The sequence below is a fragment of the Scleropages formosus genome, chromosome 18 (assembly GCF_900964775.1).
Source record: "Scleropages formosus chromosome 18, fSclFor1.1, whole genome shotgun sequence".
NCBI classification, from domain to species: Eukaryota; Metazoa; Chordata; class Actinopteri; order Osteoglossiformes; family Osteoglossidae; genus Scleropages; species Scleropages formosus.
In genome coordinates, this window is record NC_041823.1 from 16,491,153 (window position 1) to 16,514,873 (window position 23,721).

The 23,721-nt window shown below is 41.3% G+C and overlaps 1 protein-coding gene across 1 annotated transcript; it reads left to right on the forward strand.

Annotated features, from left to right (window-relative positions):
• Positions 1-887: 887 nt before the first annotated feature.
• On the forward strand, positions 888-21,110 carry iqgap3 (IQ motif containing GTPase activating protein 3). Its single transcript, XM_018764774.2, has 38 exons — positions 888-1,096; positions 2,069-2,156; positions 3,974-4,130; positions 4,322-4,399; positions 4,590-4,666; positions 5,061-5,128; positions 5,223-5,336; positions 5,791-5,966; positions 6,141-6,219; positions 6,603-6,766; positions 7,037-7,124; positions 7,443-7,606; positions 7,722-7,882; positions 8,281-8,396; positions 9,908-10,071; positions 10,395-10,485; positions 10,654-10,821; positions 11,057-11,199; positions 11,379-11,549; positions 11,755-11,838; positions 12,236-12,307; positions 12,414-12,483; positions 13,596-13,804; positions 14,465-14,617; positions 14,735-14,898; positions 15,074-15,298; positions 15,435-15,575; positions 15,848-15,932; positions 16,256-16,488; positions 16,697-16,829; positions 16,910-17,012; positions 17,322-17,469; positions 17,616-17,703; positions 17,844-18,056; positions 19,030-19,196; positions 19,398-19,502; positions 19,700-19,808; positions 20,997-21,110. Exons 1-38 carry the CDS (start codon positions 1,060-1,062, stop codon positions 21,108-21,110), a joined length of 4,920 nt encoding a protein of 1,639 aa, XP_018620290.2. The 5' UTR covers positions 888-1,059.
• The last annotated feature ends 2,611 nt before the right edge of the window (positions 21,111-23,721 follow it).

A 23,721-nucleotide genomic window follows, 5' to 3' on the forward strand; every position in this document is an offset into this window, starting at 1 on the left:
TAAAGAATTGCCTGCAGCGAACGTCAATCAACTAAATGACAACCATTTTATCCAATCCGACACGACATACGAAATTAAGGCACGCCTACAATTTTCCCTGACCGTTTACCTGAGAACGTCCGAATTAACGGAATTATTAAATATTGACACAGCCGCTTATGAAAAAAGGCTGTGCTGGAATTTGAACTTGGTATAAAGCATTCAAGTTAACTAGTGTGAGTAATTGTTACTAAAACACATCTGAAATGTATAAACAATTGTTTTAAATTTGAAAAATGAAAAACAGAAGAGGCAAAAAAACAAAAAAGCAATCGTAAACTTGTGAATTAGAAATACAAATGGCTCCGATGAGTCGAGGGAGCAATATTGTGGGCAGTTCTTAAAAACGTGCAGAAGAGTTACATTTACAAACGTCTTAAATTGGAGTTCACAAAAATTTTTACAGCACGATTTCTTAACCGTGAGGTCCGTGAAGGGCTCAGCTGGCTGAAGCGCGGGACTGCTTTTAAAATAACACTGTCTAACTGTAAAAGTTTTGAGAAATAAAATGTGCTTTTCTGACAAATATGTAAATGTAATAAAAATTCAGGGCTACATTTTCTCTGAATTTATTTTATTAGAAGAGGGCTTCTTTAGTTATCACCCGAGGACTTTACCTCAGATTTATGTGTATATGACTTGACTGTTTCGTCAGAGAATAGATTGTGTGACGCTATAATAGTGTGTGTAATACTACGTATCCCAGAATGCACCGAGCGTGTGTTTCCCACGTGAACGAATGGGGCAACGGGTGCGTCGGTCAGCCAACTGGAACTCGGCGGGATTTTCAAACTGGAGGGACGAGGCGCGTGCGGCTGGAGACAGGACAGTTGTTTGTGTCACCTCGCTTCGCCTTCGGATCTGTTTCGAAGGAGTGTCTTTGCTTGCTGTTACGGGATCGAAAGAAATTGTTTTCATGAAAACTGAAACATCCTAATTTTCATTGTACAAAAAAGAATAATATCTGAGAAAAGGGAAAAGTGAACTTTCAGAGCTGTCCACCACGTCACACGAAGAAAAATGGGAGACTCGGGAGGGCGACAGACGCGTGCAGTCCGTAAGTTGGCAGAGCATTTCACAGCCAGCTTTACCCAGGTGGCTTTTCTAATTATTTTAATTTAACCCTCAATGCATCAAGACGACCTAGAATTCTTGTTAGTTTAAGTTGTTTGTGGAAATAAATATTTCCTGAATCCTGGGAGCTTCTGTGTGTGTTTTGAAAAGTAAAAAGTAGTCTTTTCTTTCATTAAAAATTAAAGCTGGATGCTTATTTCTTTCATTCTTTGATAAATTACTTAACTTTTTATTGTGTCTAATTAATTGTAATGCTCTGCCTGGAATTGAATTATCAATCAATCATTCACTCACTGACTGAGTGATAAAACTTTTACCCCAAGGTGCTACAATCACAATGTTATGAGCAGGTAAAGCCAAAATGTGTTTATTTCTAGTCCACAAAAAAAATGGCTTCTGATACATACCCACCTTCTGCTTGGGGGTAGTCTCAAGACTACCAGCCTGGTGAAAGTGACAATTGAATTGGACTCTCCCTGCTGGTGATTTGTCTGGAACCCTCCCCCTTATGGGTCATGACTGTGTCATTTTCAAAGAACATGATGAAAATAGGCACACAAAGAAGGAACTGGTTACCCATGAAGTACCCTTGAGCAAGCTGCTTTCCTTGATTTGATATGCAAAAAACTTATCAGGATGCATAAATGTGTCAGTAATTTTAAGCTCAAATTGTGAACTTCTTTTGAGAAAAGTGTGAAATCACATGATTGTTCAGACTGATTTAGAGAAATGTTCTTGCTGTTGCTGAGCTCACCTTGTTGTGGCCTTACATATGACCTTACTGTGATAACTGGGGACATGTATACACATAGTCAGGTATGCCTGTATGCTTTTTTCCTCATGGATAAATGAAAATGATTAACTGAATTAATTGGCAGTCTTTTTTTCTTTGCCTGTGTTTTATGGAAACAACCTACCAGCTTATGGCCTCCATTGTGTGCTCTGTGTTGTACAGATGAGCGTTTGACTGCAGACGAGATGGACGAGCAGCGCATCCAGAATGTGGCCTACCAGTACTTGTGCCGCCTGGAGGAAGCCAAAAGGTTTAGATCTAATCGATATCAGTTGCCCCTAGGGCTCAGTGAAATGATTTCCTCTGTGGAAAGGTTTTCCATTATGTCCAACTGTTTGTTTACAGACCTGAATTTTCCCACTTCCAACATAAGAATACAATTAGATGAACAGAAGGAAATGAAAAAGCTACATTTACATTTAGCAAACAAATGTGCATTTCACAACACATGCAAAGCTTTAGCTAGACATGCAATTGTCAACGGTTTGTTCAATTCTACAGTTTTTGTTTGCACATGAAGCAACTACTGTAGCTACCTATAGATTTGATGGGAAATGGATCATAACAGGTAGTGTGATGCAAATTTATGAAGTTGTCACAAGAAGTGAAGTGTTTGCAAAAGGTATGTGTTTTGAGATCTTTCTTGAACGCTGACAGAGAATGTGCAGTTCTGATGGAGCAACGAAGCTTATTCCACCACAATGGAGCTGAAACTGATAAGCTGCAAACTTTTGATTTTGGACCTCTCGTGATTAGGATCACGAAGAGCTTGGAGGTGGAGGAATGTAGCATTGTTGCTGTGGTTTAGGGAGTGACTGGACCTTTTAGGTATTTTAGTGTAGATCATTTTTTCTGTATTGTAGGCCATAATGGAAGTCTTGCTCTTGACATAGGCAGCAAATAGTAAGCCGGTGGGTAAAAATGATTTAGGGAGATAATGGAAATACTTTGGCAAGTTGAACATAAACATTCTGGATCAGCTGGAGAAACTTGATGGCAGACATGATGGAGTTGTAGTACTTGGACCAGGAGCTGTGTAGAATGCACTGTGATATATGGGGGGATCCTACAAATGTTATATAGAGTGTATCTGCAGGATCCAGTTATGGTTTCTTTGTGCTGAGAGAATCAGAGACTTGATTATTACTTCTAGGTTATTGATCAATGAAATGGATCAAATAAGTAAATTGTCTAGTCTGAAGGAGATGTCCCAACAGGTGTATGGGCCTGATAGTCTGTAGAGGAGGTCAGTCCTGGAAAGAGTGTGCTGTGCATGGTGAACAGGCATTCAAGCAGAGAGATCTGACAGGCTGGCTGTGATGCAAGAGGATACATCTGTGGCAGCCTGTGGGGGAGGAACCAAGTGTCAGTGATTGAATAAATGTTATGAGCAGTGATGGAATAAATTATAAACAATGACCGATCCAGGGAAAACAGTGTAGTTGGAGAGTAAGGGGCCTGCATATACTGCATATTATAGACTTCATGTTTAAGTTCTGGAAAGAAAATGAAGACAGACTAGCCTGTAATTGCATGAGTTTGGATCCAGAGAAAGTTCCTTTTAACAGCAGAGAAATGTAGGCTGTTTTTTAAAAGGTAGATGGAAAGCAACCAGAGGGGAGAGTGGACTAAAAGAAAAAGGTGTAGAGTTGTGTGTGTTGTGAGATGGCAGAAGGGAGTAGATCAAGGGAGCAGGTTATGGCTCAGTATGAGAGGAGGTGGTAAATTTCACTTGTAAGGGGCTGAAATGCAGGGAACAAGGGTCTGCTTGGAGTCCTGGCATGATTGGGGAAGGTCACGCAAAAAGCAGCCAGGGATACGAGAATGGCAGAAGGGGACCACGGAAGGTGCAATTGGGATAACATGAAGACAGCATGTAAGCTGAATGAAGACAGACAAGGATGTTGGAGAGAGAAAAATGTATTCCCACCAAGGAGAGCTAAGCAAACCCATGCCACTGCACGAACTATGTTACTATTACTATGTACTATTTGGGATTTTCAAACCTTGTATGGGATTTGACCACTAAAGTTTTTTTTTTTTTTTTTTTTTTCTACTGCCTGACAGATGGATGGAAGCATGTCTTCATGAGGATTTGCCAGCCCCAACTGAATTGGAAGAAGGTCTTAGGAATGGAGTGTGGCTGGCTAAGCTGGGTCATTGTTTTGCCCCCAAAATAGTCCCACTTAAAAAAATCTATGACTTGGACCAGGAAAAATACAAGGTCAGTGCCAATATATGGACATTCAACCAAATGTGCTTTTTCTGTTAGTTTGTTCCCTTTATTTCCACTGGTCTAGTTCAGTTCCATCTGTTTTCTGAATACTTATGTGGGTTCAGTGTAACGTCCATTCTCATTTACAGTTGTGCTTATGCAGTTTATAGGCTAAGTCAGTTTCCACAATTATTTTTCAGACAGCAGGACTGCAGTTTCGACATACCGACAATATCAACCATTGGCTTAATGCCATGGCAGAGGTTGGGTTGCCCAAGGTAAACTAAATTCACAGTTCAATGCAAGATATAGCTTTGATTTTTGGTATGCTCTACATGTTAATTTTGGCATGCTTGTTATATAATATGCAAAATTCATTACTTTACAATTCTATAACAAATAGTAACTTTCAGCACTTGTTAAAACTAGATTGAAATTTTTGTAATAAAGCAATGTTTTTCTTGTTAGATCTTCCATCCAGAGACAACAGACATTTATGACAAGAAGAATATGCCCCGCACTGTGTACTGCATTCATGCTCTCAGGTCAGTTGGTTTGACTGAGCCTTTTGGAATGTAGTGACTGAGAAAAGAGCATCAGCATAAGGTGTAATTTTCAGTTTTATGGTCTGCCAGTTGGATGGAAGTTCATTGTTCTGGTCTTATCTGGTAATAAGCATGTAAGACCTTTTAAGTATTAATGACAGACAAATTCACAATGGATAGCTTCAATAGGCCTTAGGAGTTTTTGATGAGCCCACAATTTGTGCTGTATTCATTTTTTTTTCCTTCATTTCATTAATGTATTTCTTTTTATATATATATATATATATATATATATATATATATGAGAAGCTTGTGTTAAAAAGTCCTAATGAACCAGGCTTTAATAGGAAAGGAGTGTTTATTATTGGTAAAAGTATCTGTGCTTGACTTTCAGCCTTTACCTATTCCGACTGGGGTTGGCTCCACAGATCCATGACTTGTGTGGAAAGGTCAAGTTTACAGGTAGAGCTTAGGTATTGATTTGTCAAAATGTCATTGGAAAAGGGTGACAGACTGCAAGATGGTTTGTTGGCTATCGGTTGATTTTTGCTCTTAGAGGAAGAGATCAACAATATGAAGCGAGAACTGGACAAGTACGGCATCCAAATGCCAGCTTTCAGCAAGATTGGGGGCATCTTGGCCAACGAGATGTCTGTAGATGAAGCTGCAGGTAGGAAAGACCACCAGCATCTCCTGTGCAATGGTTTCAGATATTTTTAGAAGGGATCTTTCATAGTTTTTACCTTTGAAAAAAGTACAATTTTCTAAAGGGATTGCATCAATTGATTGGAATGGAATACAGACTGTTCCTGATACGGTGGCGAATGGGGGAGTAAATTACTTAAATATGACATTTTGTTTTAGAAATCCACACCTTTTTATTTTTCAGTTGGAGAGTTGTCATTCCTTAAATTGGCTCCTACCATGTACAGTATGCTTTATTTTCCATTTGGAAAATTTTCATCTGGAGATAGATTACCATATAATCTGGATATGGTTCTTGTAAACATTTTTGTTGCCTGTGTCAGTTTATTTTGGACGGCTGTATGTCTTCATATTTGGAAGTGTTATCTGAATGGTTCCGTTTGACAGCAATGCCACTATGTTTGTACCTGTCTCTCTAGTGCATGCAGCAGTTATTGCCATCAACGAGGCAGTTGAGCAGGGCATTCTGGAAGCCACAGCCCAGGCCCTGCGGAACCCCAATGCTATGATGAATGGCCTACAGGAGCCTCTCATGTCTGTGTACCAGGAGATGCTACGCCAAGCTCGAGCTCAGAAGGCGGCCCGTGCCCGCAGGGTGAGTGCAATGCGGATGTTAGTCATTGCTAATTTGCTTTCTAATAATTTGAACACTTGCCATTTCTTGACTTTGTAGACTACAAACTTTTACACTGTGTGTGAAATCAAAGAAATGTCCTTGTTTAGAATCGGCAGGCGACAAGTGTGTTTACATGCAGTTGTCCAAACACAGGTGAACGGCTTGGAGCAGGACATCTATGAGGAATATTTAACCCAAAAAGAGATCCAGGAAAACATCAACAAAGTCAATGGTAAATGTGCAGTTTAATCTTTCCTTCACCAGTGGAAATTATTTGCAGCCTCATTCTGCAGGATTAATGCTTGCTGAACAAATATGAATGGTCTGAAAAATGTTCATTTTGTTAAAATATTTTTAAATTTATGGCAGAATAGGGAAAGCACTAATATTTGAACTTTAATGGTTCTACATTTTGTTGTGCTACACTGGTACAACTGACTGGCGTAAACTGAGACTGTGGAAAATTCTCTAACTGGATGGCTCACGCAGTCACCATTTTTAAATTCTGTTCAGAATCTGAGACCCATTGTTGCACTTGCTGTTTTATCTGTGCAAATAACTGGTGTATAAAGCCCTTGACAGCTGAACATGGTGTGTGTTCATTTTTTTCTGCAGTTCGTGCAGCAGTGGAAAATGTAGATGAAACACTGGAGTTTGGGGATTCCCTGGCTCTGTTCTCAGCACTGCAGGCACCCTGCCTTGCTCTGCAGGAACTCCATAGGGAACATGGCCCATGGTACCTGGAGCAATTAGTAGCTGACCGGGAGCAGAAGGCCCTGGTGAGAGAGAGAAACCATTTCAAAAGCGACAATTATGTTCTGCACTGACGTTCATACTTTCAGAAATTGAAAGTATGAGCCACAAGAATTTGGGCAATTTAAATTTTATGTTTAGCCAGTACCATACCATGATGATGATTTGGGTAGCAAGCTAAACTCATCCTTTAAATTCCAAAATAGTGCTGGTATTGTCGCACCTCAGCTGAGCTTGGGTTGCACTCTAACACACATGCTTTGACTTCCTCCTCTGTGATATATGATTCACTTCAGGACTTGGGTTGTGTAGACCCTCTGGACCGTGAGGAAATTCAAGAGGGAGTCTTCATGGCAAACGAAGAGGCTCTGCGTTCTCTTGCCAGTCAGTACTATCCTGTTTGTTAGTTTGAACGTTGACATTGATGATCAGAGACAAGTGGGGAAGGCGGAGTGTAGCCGTAATGCAGTATTTGGTACAATGTCACTGGTGTGTGCCCCTCTCATGGGTTTCATCACCTGACTGTTTGCTGAACCATACGTACTACTTTATTGTAATATGCCAGTATTAGCAAGCATACGTAAAATTATGTACTGTATAGTTCATGTGTTTTGTCTATCCTATTTAGAGAGTGCTATGTTTAGGTGTGTATTTGCTTTGCACAGTGGCAGTGGGTTTGACACTGGTTTCTGTGTTTTACAGTGCAGCAGGCAGTGGGTGCCATCAACAAGGCCTTGCAGCAGGGTGAGGCTAGAACTACTGTGCGAGCCCTAATGAACCCAGACGCTCAGCTTCCAGATGTGTACCCCTTTGCCTCTGAGCTGTACCAGCAAGAGCTTGCCCTCTTGCAGGCTCAGAGCCCTCAGGTACACCATTGCAATATATTTAAATCTTAAGCAATCTTGCATGTTGATGTAAGATGTGTCTGTAGGGAATTCTGAGTTGCTATGATTATAGGTGGTATACTCATTTGTCCTGCAGGGGGAGCTGCAGCAGGAGGAGCTGTTTGTGGCAGTTGAGATGCTGTCTGCAGTGGCTTTGATCAACCAGGCCTTGGAGGTGAAGGATGCTGGGGCCTTCTGTGCTAGGCTCATCAGCCCAGCTGCAGGGTTAACCGATACAGATGACAGCTTGTTACAGAGGTGAGCTGCGTTCATAGCAAAATCTGTGCTGCTGACAGATAGAGGTATCGATCACCATCTGACTCACAAAATATGTGTGTTACAGCTTTTAGGACATGACTTGAATTAAGTTTATTATTCATGATGGGACAGTCCACAGTTAATTTTAATTTGTCATAACACAGCAGCCTTGGTGCTGAGTCAAGGCCTGCTCATTTATAAATGTCATAAAGGACTTCAAACCCTATTCAATTTTAACAATGAAGTTTTGAAAATATGTCAGCTATTACATACAATAAATGTTTCCATTATAAATTTTTGCCCAATTTTGATTTTTATTTGCTGGTATCAGACTGACAGGATTTAGTATGCTAAGTGCTAGTTTCCACCCTCTTGTACTAATGACTATATTAATTTAGATACTTTGAGGAGCTGTGTAAACGGAAGAAGCAGGCAGGAAGAACCTTGCTGACATGGAATGAGCTCCAAATGGGACTCAATGCTGTCAATACCGAAGTACAGGAAGAGCATGACCGTGAGTACTTCCAAGAACTGGCAAGGGAAGCCTTAACTGAACTGATTGCATTTGCCCTAGCAAGTACATGCCATTATATAACTCTAACTAGAACTGGATGGTTTTTATTTTGGAAAAATTTTTTCCCCAATCAAAATGTAAGGTGCACAGAATAATTGTTTAGTAAGGTTAGGGATGCTGCACTGTCTTCTCAGTTTCTGTGAAATGCTCAGTGTCTTGTTACCTAACTGTGTAGTCAAACCCAGAACCAGGCTATACATTGGCTACTCCTGTTATATCAACTTATGAATTTTCAAAGATATACATTTTCCATTTTATTAAGCTTTAATTGATTTTTCTGGTCTCTCTCCAAAATTTTCTGTCTGGTTTGGACAATAACAGCTTGCATTTCAGGCCTAACTGGCAGAAGTCAGTAAAATGCACTGCAGTAAAACTGTTGGACATTGATATGGACTATTGACAAGGACAGTAGTCACCCCCAGCATAGCCTTTTCACACCCTTTCCATTAGGCAGATGCTACAGGAGTGTTAAAGCGAGAACTTCAAGGCTGAAAAACCATTTTTACCCACAGGCCATCAGGCTTGTGAATGACACCCATCCACTGCCTCTCCACCCATTGCGGCAGACACCTCTTAGCCTGAGAGGTGTCAACTACCCCCCCATCCCTCCTACACGCACATACACATCCACAACGCCAGTAACATCAGAGACCACAGACTACCTCCGCATACCTTGCGCACACAAATACACACCCCCTTTCAACTGCGAATTGACCCAATCTATCTCTGTAGGACTTTGCACATGTACGACTTTCATGTTTACGTTGCACACTGCACACTTTATATACGTATACAACTTTGTTTCTTGGATTTTTGCACTGAGTCTTTGTAAATTTGTCATTTTTGCACTAATAGTAATTTTTTTGTAACTTGTGATTTATGCCTTGTTTTTTTCCGTGTGTTTTTTTTTTTCTTTTATGTCCTTACAATTTATGTCATAGGCTGCTGAGAGGATTCACAGAGTAAGAATTTCATTGTATTGTGTAATGAACTGTTTACTGTACACATGACAAACTCTTGAATCCTGAATAATTCAACTTTTATTTAAAGCTTGTCTGGTGTTCATGTTAGTGCTCAATAGCAAGATTGGTCAACAATTGATACCGAATAGGTGGTTATGGAGAATTTTTCATTTCAAATTATTTTAAAAGTAGCTCAAAGTTAAAAGCTTAAGTCTTTATATTTTATTAAACTTTTTTTAATTATAGGCATCTGCAAGACTTTTACAGAACAGAACCCTTAAATGAATTGACAGGAGTTTTATTGTTTAGTGCTGAAAGTGGCTTTGAGCAGGTTTCTAGCTGTACTTATCTTGAGGAGCTAGTGTACATCGTGATTCTTATTTAATAAGATGCCTTACTCCTGAAAAAGAATCTATGAATATTTAATCAATATTGTCCTTTAGCTGTGCAATCCTTGAAGTCTGGTTTTATTTTTTCTTTTTTAAACAGAGATCTTAACTATTGGGATTATCAATCAGGCCTTGTGCCGCAGTGACCCCCACAACACCCTTGCTGCACTTCTGCTGCCCTCCAGTGGTCTTAAGGAGGTAGAGCCTAAGACAGCCAAGCGTTACCATGATGTGCTGACTTCTATGAAGAGGCGTAAAGCAGAGGTATGGTGACTAGATGCAGCAGGTTGCCTACAACAAGGCACTTGCAACCCTAGGCTAGGACTGCATAGTTAAATTAATATTTATTCTATGGTTTGCTCTAAAGACAAGTTGTATTGAAAGGAAGTCTGTAAAAATGTATCCACCCTTGGATAAAAATACATACCTGTAAAGGAGTAAGATGCACACGGTAGGATACTTTCCTTTTGAAATGCAGCACTACCTGCAAAATCTGTTTGGCATCTTCATCCTGTGAACTTGGGCTCAGTGCTGTTCGTAGAAGCAATTGTTTTGATCTTCCTCTGGTGGTGGTTGTGTGCCTGCAGGAGACGAGAGACCCAGGAGCAGAGCTGTGGTTGGCTGACATCCAGGAAGGTGTACAGCAAGCCAATAAGGACACTCAGAGAGCACTCAAGAGTAAGTATGCTTACTGTGCAGCCCATATCTGTTATCTACAGGTCTCCAGAATCCTACAGCTCCAGCTTCTTTGAATGCTTAGAATATCTGCAGTATAGATCTTGGCCCCTACAGCAGAAGTATCCTTGTTATTGAACTTGATGTTTCGGTATCCATCTCTCTCCTTAGTGTCCTTAAGCCTGGCAGCAGTGAACCAAGCAGTGAAAGAAGGCAAAGTGTCTCAAACACTGCGTGTCCTTCTTCTGCCAGAGGTGGCGCTACGAAGCGTGGTGGCAGAATGTGCTGGTGGATATCAGGCTGAGTTGTCAGCCTTGTACAAAGCCAAAGCTACAGGTGGTAGGGATGCTTTTCAAATAAGATAATTTCTGGTGAGACTGTTCCATATCTGGGACTGAGTTTTTGACTGGCATAGGTTGAAGACAAAGCCTGAAAATGTATTTTTATTTTATCTTATCTTGAGTCATAATCTTGTCAAATTACTTTTTAAATCCACTTACTGTCATTCCTGGTAAATAACACATTTTTAATGAGAAAATGTGAGAATTTTGTGGCACTTGTTTCCTGGGGCCAGGTGACAATCGCAGTCTCTGGGTACAAAACAAAATGCAAGATGGGAGCTCTTACTACTACCACCTGCACAAGCTGGAGGGCACCTGGGACCGACCTCAGGGCTTTGTGCACAACAGCTTATATCTAGGCCGTAAGGATATTCAGGTAACACCACTTGGTATTGCATTGTGGTATAACCTTAACATTTTAATCTATGGTACCCCTGTTTAATTTGTAAAACAAATCAAAATTTTCACTAAAACACTAAAATTCACTCCCCTTTTTACCACATGTCCCTTTTTGTCCCTGTCTTATTTTCTGACATGTTTTTTTTCCGCATGTAGGCAGTGATATCCAGAGTGACTGTGGCACACAGTCGTGAACTCCAGTGGAAGGCCAGTGAGCCCATGCTGGTGCAACTGCAGGCACAGATGCGAGGCTACCTAGTTAGACAGCAATTTGGTGCCCGTCTGAGTTTCCTGCACACCCAGTTGCCTGCAGTTATCACCATACAGGTTAGATTTGCTCTTTTCCTCTTTCTTTTAGCCTACCATTCTTGTGCCTTTGCCTTATACTGTAAGTAATATGGTCATTGGGATGTGGTCATTTCTTGGATTGCACCATTCCTTTCTTGAGTTGAACAAATAGTCAATGTAAACCTTAACTATTTCCACATTGTGTCTTATGTTCTTTACTTTCATTTGGCTGACTGCGTTTCAGTCCCACTGGAGAAGATACAGGCAGCAGCAAGCCTACAGAAAGAGACTACAATACCTCTATAAGAATTGGAGAGCTGTTGTTAAGGTAGAAATGATCATTATCATAAACAATTTAGAAAGATGGACATCACTTTGGAGGAAAGCATCTGATAAATGTAAATGCAGAAAGCATTTGAGAGTTGAGAATTTTAGTAGCCTTAAGTGACTGTCTTCTGTGCTTATATTAGCAGTCTGACTTCATTTTCTTGATCTCTGGGAAAATGTACTGTAAAGTGAGCTTGGTCATAATACATTAAAATTTGGAGAATTTACATTTGTGCTAGACAATCTAGTTTCCTCTTATGCTGAATTATTTCAATTCTATTTGTATATTTTGAAAACATGCATGAAAACTGTACATCCCCAAGTTGGAACAAGAAATGTGCAGGCAGATTGTGCATCTGTGTTGTGTAAGTCAGTCAGAAATGCCTTTTGTCCTCTAGATTCAAGCTTGGGTGAAAATGTGGTTAGCCCGACGAAGGTACCTAGCTCGGCTGAGGCACTTCAGGAGACATGTAAATATGGAATCTTGCCTGTGATTTTCATTGCTCTTCACTTGTGCATTTTTGTTATACAAATACTGCAGTAAGGTTTTTTTTTTGTGTGTGTGTGCGTGTCCAGGTAGGAGCTATTGTAAAGATTCAGGCTTTTTTCCGAGCAAACAAGGCCCGCGAGGACTACAGAATGCTGGGTATGTGTTAAATGGCAATAAAAACAGACTGATGTGCACTACATGGCCGAAAGTATGTGGACACCCCTCCTAATTATTGAGTTTAGGTGTTAAAGCCGCACCCATTGTTAACAGATGCATAAAATCCAGCACATAGCCATGCAATCTCCATTGACAAACATCGGCTGTAGAATGGGTCGTTCTAAAGAGCTTGACTTTTAACATGGCACTGTTAAAAAGTCAGTACGTGAAATTTCTGCTCTGCTATATCTGCCCCAGTAGACTGTAAGTGGTGTTGTGAATTTTGATGGTGAGTTTAGGAACAAGAGTTCCTCCACAAAGTGGTAGACCATGCAGAGTAGCGAGTGCTGAAGCACGTAGTGTGTAAAAATCGGCTATCCTCTGTTGAATCTGGGTTTTCCGGATGCCAGGAGAACGTTGCCTACTGTAAAGCTTGGTGGAGAAGGATAATGGTCTGGGGCTGTTTTTCAGGTTTGAGCTAGGCCCTTTAGTTCCAGTGAAGGGTACTCTTAATGCTGCAGCATATGAAGACATTTTAGACAATTCTGCACTTCAGAGGGGGAAAGCCCTTTTCTGTTCCAGCATGACTTTGCCCCTGTGCACCACGCCAGGTCTGTAGAGACAAGTTTGGTGTGGAGGAGCTTGAGTGGCCTGCACAGAACCCTAACCTCAACCTTATTGAATATCTTTAGGATTAATTGGAATGCCAATTGCAAGCCATGTCTTCTTGTCCAACATCAGTACCTGAACTCACAAATGCTCTTTTGGCTGAATGGACACACATTCCCATAGACACACTCCAAAATCTTGTGGAAAGCCTTTCCAGAAGAGTGGGGGCTGTTATAGCTGCAAAGGGGGGACAGGGCAACTCCATATCAATGCCCATGGTTTTGGAACAAAATGTCTAAAGCTCATATAGGTATGATGGTCCAGTGTTCACATACTTTTGGCCATATAGTGTGTATATAAGATTGCTAAAATAGTTATTAGAAGTAAGCACTGTGTTCATAAAATAGTAACTAACACCTCCTTTCTCTCACCTTCTTTTTGTCTATTCTCTTAATTCTGCTTATCTGTTTACTTCCTTGCCCTTTCTTCATTTTCGGCTTCAGTGCACTCCCGCACGCCCACACTCTCTGTGGTACGGAAGTTTTCGCACTTGCTGGAACAGGGTGACTCCGACATCCGTCAGGAAGGGGAGCTGCTTCGCCTGCGGGAGGAGGTGGTGCGTACCATCCGCTCTAACTGCCAGCTGGAGGCTGACCTAGATCTGATGGACCTGAAGATTGGTCTTCTGGTCCGGAATCGGATCACGCTACAGGTGATGATCACAGAGCATCTACACATTCCAGGTGTTCCTCATATACTTGTCTGTATTCTGAGCTGTGGCAGATGATCCACATCTTTTACTCCTGATGGAAAGTTAAGAAGCTGACAATATAGGCCCTCTCACAATACATGGCTTAATCAGGGGCATAAATAATGTAAGTAGCAGCTACACTGTAGACCTGATATAATGTGAGCATTGGATTCCAAGATACCTGAGTTGCATTTAGTTGCATTGAAAGCTGATGGAGACCAACTCTTGACTTCATTATAAGTAATACCACATTATATTTGATTTAGTGCATTTTATGATGTATCTTGTTTTATTGTGCAGTATTAATGTTAAAGCACCACTAGAAGCTAAACTGCTGTCTTTGCTGATGATGCACAACAAAAGGGCATGTTCTGAGTTTTTTTTTTTTTTTTCTTTTTTTTTTTTTTTGTGGAAATGAATCTAATGTAAGGCCAGGTTGTAGAAATTGTTTAAAAAGAAACTAACATAAATGGATTAATAATAAACTAACTTCAGTGGATTTTACTGTTTAATTGGAGTCAGTTTTGTGACACAGAGTAATTTTGCTGATATATTTGGTTTAGGGGAGTATGATCAGAGACCCAGAATGAGGTGACTAACATATTACTCTGTCTGACACAGGAGGTTGTGTCCCACTGCAAGAAGCTGACCAAGAAGAACAAGGAGCAGTTGTCTGACATGATGGCTCTGGACAAACATAAGGGGCTCAAGTCATTGAGTAAAGACAAGAGGGAAAAGCTTGAAGCTTACCAACATCTGTTCTACCTGTTGCAGGTGAGGCTGAATTACTCTGTGCCTACATCTCACTACATTGGTGGTAAAGTTACTCTGCTCCATGCCTCTTTGTACCTTGTGAAGGTAGACCTCTGACTGTATTGCTTCCCTGCACAGACCCAGCCCCTGTACCTGGCCCAGCTGATCTTCCTCATGCCCCAGAATAAGTCAACACATTTCATGGAGACGGTCATTTTTACCCTCTTCAACTACGGCTCTGACTGTAGGGAAGCCTATCTCCTGCTGCAGCTCTTCACCACAGCCCTACGGCATGAGATCAAGTCAGTTCCCCTTCACACACAAATACAACCATGCTGTCACTGGATAGTTTCTGCTGTTGAAGTATATTTTTGTTTTACATCTTTTGTAAACCATTGGTATACTACTAAATGGAAGCGCTAATTTGACCCACATGTTCATCATAGTTCACTGGGTACCTTTTGCCTTGCTTCTCAGACTAAAGGTGGATCAGCCCCAGGAGCTGGTCATGGGAAACCCCACTGTTGTCAAAATGTTGGTCAGCTTCTACCGCCATGCAAGGGGTCAGAATGCACTTAGGGACATCCTGGGGCCTGCCATCCGCGAGGTGCTGCAGGACCGCGCACTCAGCATCCGCACTGACCCCATTGAGATCTACAAAAGCTGGATCAATCAGATGGAATCCAAGACTGGCCACAAAAGGTCAATAGAGAGCCTGAGTGTTTGAAACAAACGCACTGTAAAACTGAAGTGATTTAACAACACTGACAAGATGCTCATTCCACAACTTAGTTTTCTTGCCTCCAGTACTAAAACTAATTCCACATATGGTGTCTAGCTCCCTGCCTTATGAAGTGAGTGCTGAGCAGGCCCTCAGCCACCAGGAAGTACAGCGCCGCCTGGACATTGCCATCACCAACCTGAAGACCCTGACGGACCGCGTGCTAAATGCTATCACTTGTAATCTGCACAAACTGCCGTAAGTTGAGGCACTCCTGCTGCCAGCTCATTCTACAGCAATTCCTCCCCATGTTCCTGTCACATAGAGACTTTCCAACAAACTGTATCTGCTCTATTTTTTAACTGTATATAATGTAACTTATGAAACTACAGCACAGATAATCACTTATTAGTTTGTTTTGCCTGCCATTTTTGACTCCACAATTTCAGATATGGATCTGTTTTGCACTGAGTACAATATTATGTATGTGAACCATGAGTGAGTACTATCCCATGTGCTCTGGTGGTCAGGTATGGGATACGGTACACTGCAAAGGTCCTGAGGGAGGCACTGCAAGAGAAGTTTCCTCAGGCTAGTCAAGATGAGCTGTATAAGGTACCCCGGCATTTTTCTACCTCTGAGTCCATCTCACAATTTGTTTAATGACATGATGATTAAACAACCTCAGGTGGACATTGTGTAGTAGCATCCCAGGATTAGTCAACAAAACTAGAAAGCTGTTGCTTTAACACAAATAATAAACTACATTATGAAAATCAGCTGACAAATATTTTTAGCTTTTGTGCTATTTTTTCCCCCCTGACATAGATTCTTACTGGGGAATTTCAAAACGAAACGTTTTTTTTGGTACTGTCTAACTTAGACAATAGTTGCCCCCTCCTATTTAGCAGTCCTGGCTCTTTGCCCCCTCTTTGCAGGTTGTGGGAAACCTGCTGTACTACCGCTACATGAACCCAGCAGTGGTGGCCCCGGATGGCTTTGATGTGGTGGAGTTCTCTGCAGGCTCTGTTTTGGTGCCTGACCAGCGTCGGACCCTTGGCTCCATTGCGCGCCTCCTCCAGCACAGTGCCGCCCACAAGCACTTTGAAGGCGACAGTGCTCATCTCAGGGCCCTTAATGACTACATCACTGTTACACATGCCAGGTTCAGGTCAGTTACTCCGGCATCTCAGTCTGAAACTGGAGTCTCAACAATGCAAAGTACAGGGTGGAGAGACATAGACATGGATGGCATCCCATGTGTCAGTTACCTGGCATTGTGTCAGAATAAACACAGATGCCGGGTCCAAGTTGAGAGGTTTTATTACAATGTATCACTTGGCAGTTGGTTTCAGTCCATGTGTCTTGTGCGCTCACAGCAAGTTCCTGCGGGCTGCTTGTGATGTCCCAGAGCCAGAGGAACGTTTCAATATTGATGAATACTCTGAGATGGTTATCCTGAACAAACCAGTCATCTATATCTCCATCAGTGAGCTCATCAACACTCATAAGGTCAGATTTCCTGCAGTCTTGGTGAAGTTTTGTGTGTCTAGCCATTTTTTGCTGAATTCAGCTTGACTGTGTTTCCGTAGCTGCTGTTGGAGCACCAGGACTCCCTGTGTCCAGACCCCTCTGATCCCCTGCTGGAGTTGCTGAGGGACCTTGGGAATGTGCCTTCCATCCAAGATCTTGTTGGTTAGTTTAACTCCTGCTATGTTAGAATTGCTTCTTCTACTACCTTTCCATCATCTAAAAATGTCATTTATTTGGGTACTAGTAAACAAATCATTATTTTTGTGGTTAGGGAATTGCTTTCAGATTGTATCTGTTTCAGTGGAAAACTACAATTACAATGGCAGAGTGGCTGATTTGGTGGGCGGTGGAGTCAAATGTATTGAGTGCTTTGCTTGTAAAGAGATGAAAGCACTCTAGCAGTAATTGCAATTTTTATGCAAGCAGATATAATTTTTGTGCAAAATGTTACCTATATCTGTACCATGACAGGGGAGGGGGTGGCCAACAGTGGGGATCCCAATGCAGAACAAATCTTAGCTCAGTACAGCAAATTGGAGGTGTCTCTGACACTTACCAGCAAGTTTGACATTTTCCGGACCTCTGACGATCAACCTGATGCAAGGGGGATACTACTCAGGTAAGAAATAGTAGTTGATGTATTGATTGGAAGGCTCACTTTAAGAAATGTAGTGCTCAGATTGTTAGCAGTTCTTAGAAACAGGCAGGCATGCTATGAATACAAGAAATGAGACTCTACTGAATAGGGACTCTGTTCCATGACAGCACCAAGCAGCTCATCATTGATGTGATACGCAACCAGCCTGGGGATACACTGAATGAAATCCTGCGTGCTTCTGTGTCTAAGGACCAGGTTCGTTTATCCCTTTCAACATTTTCACCGCAGAAACAAGCATGCCACCTTGTTGTATGTCGTTGTCCTGTCATTCCCATCCTTTCTGCCATGTCAGTGCACATAACTGTTAACTTGGGTTCCTCTGGTTCTTCTCCCAGGAAGCACAGCACTGTTGGATGATGAAGCAGAGAGCTCAGCTTGATGCCCGCACACCAGAGAAGATGAAGAGAAACAAGTCCTTGATAGCTGATGGCAACCTGTCTCTGGAAGAGAAGAAAAGGAAAATCCAGCGTAGCCTCAGGAGGCTGGAGGCCCTGGGAGTGCTGACCCCGCCTGACATAGAGGCTCAGATCCTGCAGCTCATCGCTAAGGTGCGGACATACCCTGGTGTTGAAATAAAACTGGCCCAGATTTGAGACGGCACGATGGTACAGCAAATAGCGCTGTTGTCTCACAGTGCCTGGGGGGGTGTGAGAGGAGGTGGTTTCAATCCCCGCTCAGTCTGTGTGGAGTTTGCATGTTCTCCCCGTGTCTGTGTGGGTTTCCTCCAGGTGCTCTGGTTTCCTCCCACGGTCCAAAGACATGCTGTTCAGGTTAATCCATAGTGTGTGTGTGGCGGAGTGTGTTCTACTGATGTATGGATGAGTGACCCAGTGTAGGTAGTGTATCTAGCAGTGTAAGTCACCTTGGTGAATAAGGTGTGTGGGCTGATAACACTACATAGAGTTCACTGGAAGTTGCTTTGGAGAAAAGCATCTGTTACATAAATGTAAATGAGACGAGTCCCACCTTTTGAAAAAATAAATGTATAGACTTGGACCACTTGACACAGCTGGGACCAGAAATCTTTTCATAAGTCTTTCATTGTAGCATTTTTATTAACTTTGAGCTAAATGTAAAAACTGTTAATGACAATTTGCCTTCCCTCCTGTTCTACACTGGTTGCTGACTGATTTATCACATAACATCCAACATTTTCCATTTTATTATTGATCAGTAACACTCATAAATGGCAGATGAGCAAGTTTCAGACACTTCTGTTTGGACATGCTTTATTGGCAAGTTAACTGCTGAGCTTGAAAATGTGCTTTTGCTCTGCAACAGACAGATAACCCAAAGAAAATACAACTAAAAATATGGAATGTTTCTCCAGAAACATTGCCTACTTTTGGGGTAATAGTTTTACATGTTTACAATGGAAAAATGTGGCAACTTGGTCTCTTTCTGTGTGAATTCTCTGAATTGCCTTTTCAGCAGTCACTGGAAGTAAGTGTGAATATGCATGTGAGGGTACAATGCATGTTTTGAGAAAATTGATTGTTGATCGTTCTGTCCATGTTCCAGGATATCCGGCATCAGCGTCTGTACCGTCAACGCCGCCAGGCTGAGCTGGTAAAGCTAAGGCAAACCTTAAACAGTCTTCACTGCAAGAGCTCCTTCCACAGTGAGCAGGTGGACTACTACAGTCAATACATCACCACCTGTCTGGACAACTTCACCTCCAAGAACAGGTGCAGACCACAAATGCCAGCTTAACAGCCACAGGCTGAGTGGCAGCACCAATGACCTGCATTGTTGTCAGCACTGTACATACTGTTTCGATCCTGTTCCATGCCTATTAGCATTGTGCTGCAGTGGAGGTCAAGCCAGTGTAAAGTAAAGGTGAGCAACTGCCCAGTGGTTAGTGTGCACTGTGCTGCTTTCTCTTTCAGCAAGGTCAGTGGGAAGAAGAATAAGCAGCTTGCCCTCATGTACACTGCTGCCCGCCTCCATGAAAAGGGTGTGCTGCTGGAGATTGAAGACCTACCTGTCACACAGTCAGTAAACACAGGTTTTTGTCACATATGCAGAACCATAAGCTTGTAATCTTTTCATATAGTTTCCAGTGCCTTTCTTCATCTGACTTTTGTTTGGCACATTCTAGGATTGCCACATCCTACATAACTTTTAATGGTCTTTTTAGGTAGATTTTCATACCCACACAGCAATTTTGTATTAAAATCATTTTGATCAGGTTCAAGAACGTGATCTTCGATATTGTACCCAGTGAAGAGCGAGGTACGTTCCTAGTGAAGGCTCGCTTCATGGGAGTGGACATGGAGAAGTTCCCTCTTAAATATCAGGTAAGCCAGTGAAATAATGAAGTATGCATCCTTTTGAGTTCCATTCTGTAAATGAAGAATTAAATTACTCAGACCCTGGTATCTGGACACTGGTCAAAACATCCTAATATCCAGAAGCACTTCCTGATTATCCAAACTTTTTAGCCTTTAAGTCTCATGTCCCACAGAACTGTTTTTAAAATGTGTGCACAAACAGTGCTGAAAATGGTGGAAACTGACATTTGCTTGGCCTCAGAATTCAGTTTTGTTTGCATGTGTTCATTATTTCCTTTTTACGGAGTTTTTCAGTATTTGGCTTTGTTTTGCAACCGCATCATGTCTCCTGAAAAAGTAAATGGAATAAAAAATGCTGTGAAATTTTTGAAAAGATGTTGATAAAATTACAAGTGAACAAGTGTAGTAGAACAGCACAGTTTGCATATAAAGTTGGAAGCTTTGCATCTTACTAATATCTGTATTGTCATGGGTTAAAGTTCAGTAGTATTAAGAGAAACCAATTTTAAAAAGGGCTGAAAAAGCAGTGATTGTCCTAACTTAACCATGAATGGGTATCTACATCTTAAAAGCTGTAAACTGACCAGGGGACTCGCATGAATGGCAGTATGGTGACGTGTATGAACAACATTCATGACTCTCTTCTACAAACAGCTTTCTGTCTACCAAGGGATTCAATATCAGTCTATCAATATCATCTATCAATAACTGTGCTTTACTCAGTCTTTCACTCTTTTTCATCTCACCCACACAATCAATTTCAGGACCAGGGTATTTATACCCCAGCTGATTAGAAAGGCCACAGGTGTGCTGCTTTTTGGGTTGCCTTCTCATAAGTGGACAGGAAAGGGAACCTTTTAGCAGGGATGTCATTGTGCTGTATAGCACTCCTGGAACCCCCTGAAGAAATACTTCCAATATAATAAATTACAGTATAATACCCTATTTCCCCATGATTGAAAAAAGGGAATAGTATGTCATCTGGAATTTCACCTTAGAGACTTGCAGGACCTATGTCTGGATACTAGGGTCTGACTGTTTATGTGAGTTGTGTGCAATACTTTTGTGAAAAGTGCGGTGAGACCGGCACATTTTTAGACTTCACAATTTTTAGTTGATTCAATAATTTAATACCCTGACTCTGCATAATACAAATGTGTACAGTATGTATAATTTTAATACGGATGTGTCTAGGACCTGCTGCAGCTGCAGTATGAGGGTGTTGCTGTTATGAAGATGTTTGACAAGGCTAAAGTAAACGTCAACTTGCTCATCTTTCTCCTCAACAAAAAGTTCTTCAAGAAATGAGCACAGTTACAAGTTTTCCTCTTTTAAAAAAAAAAAAAAAAAAATACTACTCACTGGAAAAAATTCAGTTTATGGTTTTTGTGGCGGAGTGAACTTTATTTTTACATACACTACATGTACGAATATAAAAATGCATATAGTTGCTTTTCATTTATTGCTGCACAGATTGAAGTTGGAAGGGAGAATTGTATGAATAGCTCTTTTTCCTGAATGGAAACATACATATTGCATAATTATGAATTTGTGCATTGTGATGAATGGTTCTATGGAAGGGAGCTGTTCCTCTCCAGCTGAAAGTGACAGAAAAGCAATGTAATTGTGATTTTTCTGTAAATTTCCCAAGATAACGAAAAGTGGTGTTCCAACATTTGTCTAGTGGTCATGGCTTCACTGTCATTTAATGAGAATTCATTCTCATCCTTGACCTCAATTTTTTTAATCAAATGAGATGCATATTTAACAAATTGGGCTGAAGTGGTTAATTTTTAAAAAAATTTAAAAAAAAAAAAAAAAAAAATCCATGATACCATATCTAGATTTTATCTAAAGGGAATCAATGTTTGTGTACTACTTTTTTGTACCTGGGGCTTATATTAATGTTTGTTTACTCACTTTTATTCTGTTCAGGCTATGCAAATGTAGCTATGAAATTGCAGTTATAACATACTAGTCAGATAGCTTGTCATGCTGCACATGCATTATTTACAGCATGTACTGAAATAGAACACTCCAGCTAGTGCATATCATGCATATAATACCAGAATATTAGTCCACAGGATTCAGCTGGCAAAACCCCCGTTTTAAACATCAGGGCTAAAGACTGTAGAGGTCATCTTGTACTGTATGCATTTCATTGTTTGCAGAGTGAAATTAGTTTTGCTTTTCACTCAGTTCAAGGGAGAGGTAGCTGTCAGGCTGCTTCTGTGCTTTGTGTCTTCTGGCTCCTCCATTCAGAAGCAGCATCACATCTCCAGGGCTTCTGTAAAGGGAGACTGAGCATATGCAACCAGCAGCATTTTCTTAGGCCTTGTTTGAGATGGCATCATGTAAATATGTTCTGTCTTATTCTTTCTGCTTTTCTGTATTTTTATCTATTAATACTGCAACTTAAATAAACCTGTAAAAACACTGTAGTGGATTGTCTTCATTGGGTTAGATTTGTTGCATGTTTAAAGTAATGCTTAGTTGCTAATGTAAGGTTTCAGCATGTGCGAAAGGTGCAGCATTTGTGAAACTCAAACTTGTATGTTATGAAGCCATCTAAGCTTTACCAGTTATACTGAACATCCGAGAGCGATCGGATTGTGTAAATTCTGTACAAGTTCCGCCTAGTGGCCCAGTAGGGTTTGCAAAGCCCAGAGTGTTTCTAGGTGTCGGACAACATCCCAGCAAAATGTTTCCAGGAGTCGTACAGTTGTACAAAGCAAATTCAGAGCACAGCCTCAGTCTATACTATGGTAAAGTTCTTGAAGGAATGCGAAATGGTGTCCCCTTCGCTACCGCAAGAACCAGCTGCAATCGGACATTTTGGGTGCACGCGGCCGCGGTGTTCCTGAGCGCTCCTTCTCAGACGCGGGTCGCTCGGAAATCCCGCGATGGAATTCCATACATGGCATTCCAGTAGGATTAACGCTGTGTTCCATCTGTAGGAACACAACGTATCCGCGGGACCGACCGCTTGTACAGCGCAATGCTCCACAATGACCAATAGAGGGCGCGATTCCAGCTGTCGTCGGACACCCGTAAGGTTACTGTTGAGGGTAGCGCTATTAGCTGGGGCTTGAATCTTGAACGTATACAATGTGTCGTCTTTTAACTGCGTGTTGCCTGTGTAACGACCGCTGAGCTTTTTGTCAGTTCTAGGTATGAAACACGCGTGTAGCTCGTGTATGTGGTGCCTTAAGAACTCAGTACATCATCAAATGCTCCGGTACAGCAATGATTTAGAAATTAGGTGCCGCGTGCGAGCCACGTCTCAAGCAAAGCACAGATCGTCTGAATTGCAAGTTAGTATTATTAAAAATGCTAAGTGCACTAATTTAAACGAATGCCCTCGCATATTCAGAATAAGTCATCTTCAATATTACGTTATACATCTTCATAATTATTGAACAATAAACATGGTGCCATACAATGAATAATAATTACGCCCAATATCAGACTCATAATTGTCCTCTAATGAATTGTCTAATCAGTGTTGATTGTTTGGATAATAAAGGTAATCAAACGGGTGATATTTTTAAATACTTATTTTCTTGTCAGGATAGTTTAGGGGTGTATTTAACTCGTTTCTTTTTAAACGTTAAACATACACAAATATATTGGGGGGGGGAAAAAAGAAGTGCTCCTTGGCTTGTTGTGGAAGCCATAACGGTTATGTTGGAAGTCTTAATTGTATTAATCCTCATCCTAATACGTATTGATTATCTTCGCCGTTTCTGTCTTTGGCATTAGGCTACTGGCTTTATTTAAAACGGCTTTTGCGTGTAGTCCATAAAAAGTAGAGAGTACTAAGAGCCGGCAAAAGGACAGTATATTGTAAAGTGAAGAAGACTTGTTAAAGTACTTTGTGTATTGGCGGTGGTGAGGAGGTCGGATGCAGGCAGCAGGG

Bases quoted from the DNA above. Each gene is read 5' to 3' on its own strand.
- iqgap3 (XM_018764774.2), top strand. From the start codon at position 1,060: ATGGGAGACTCGGGAGGGCGACAGACGCGTGCAGTCC. The intron at 2,157-3,973 runs GTTTAGATCTAA...ACTGCCTGACAG, and splicing joins CGCCTGGAGGAAGCCAAAAG to ATGGATGGAAGCATGTCTTC. The intron at 13,805-14,464 runs GTGATGATCACA...TGTCTGACACAG, and splicing joins GGAATCGGATCACGCTACAG to GAGGTTGTGTCCCACTGCAA.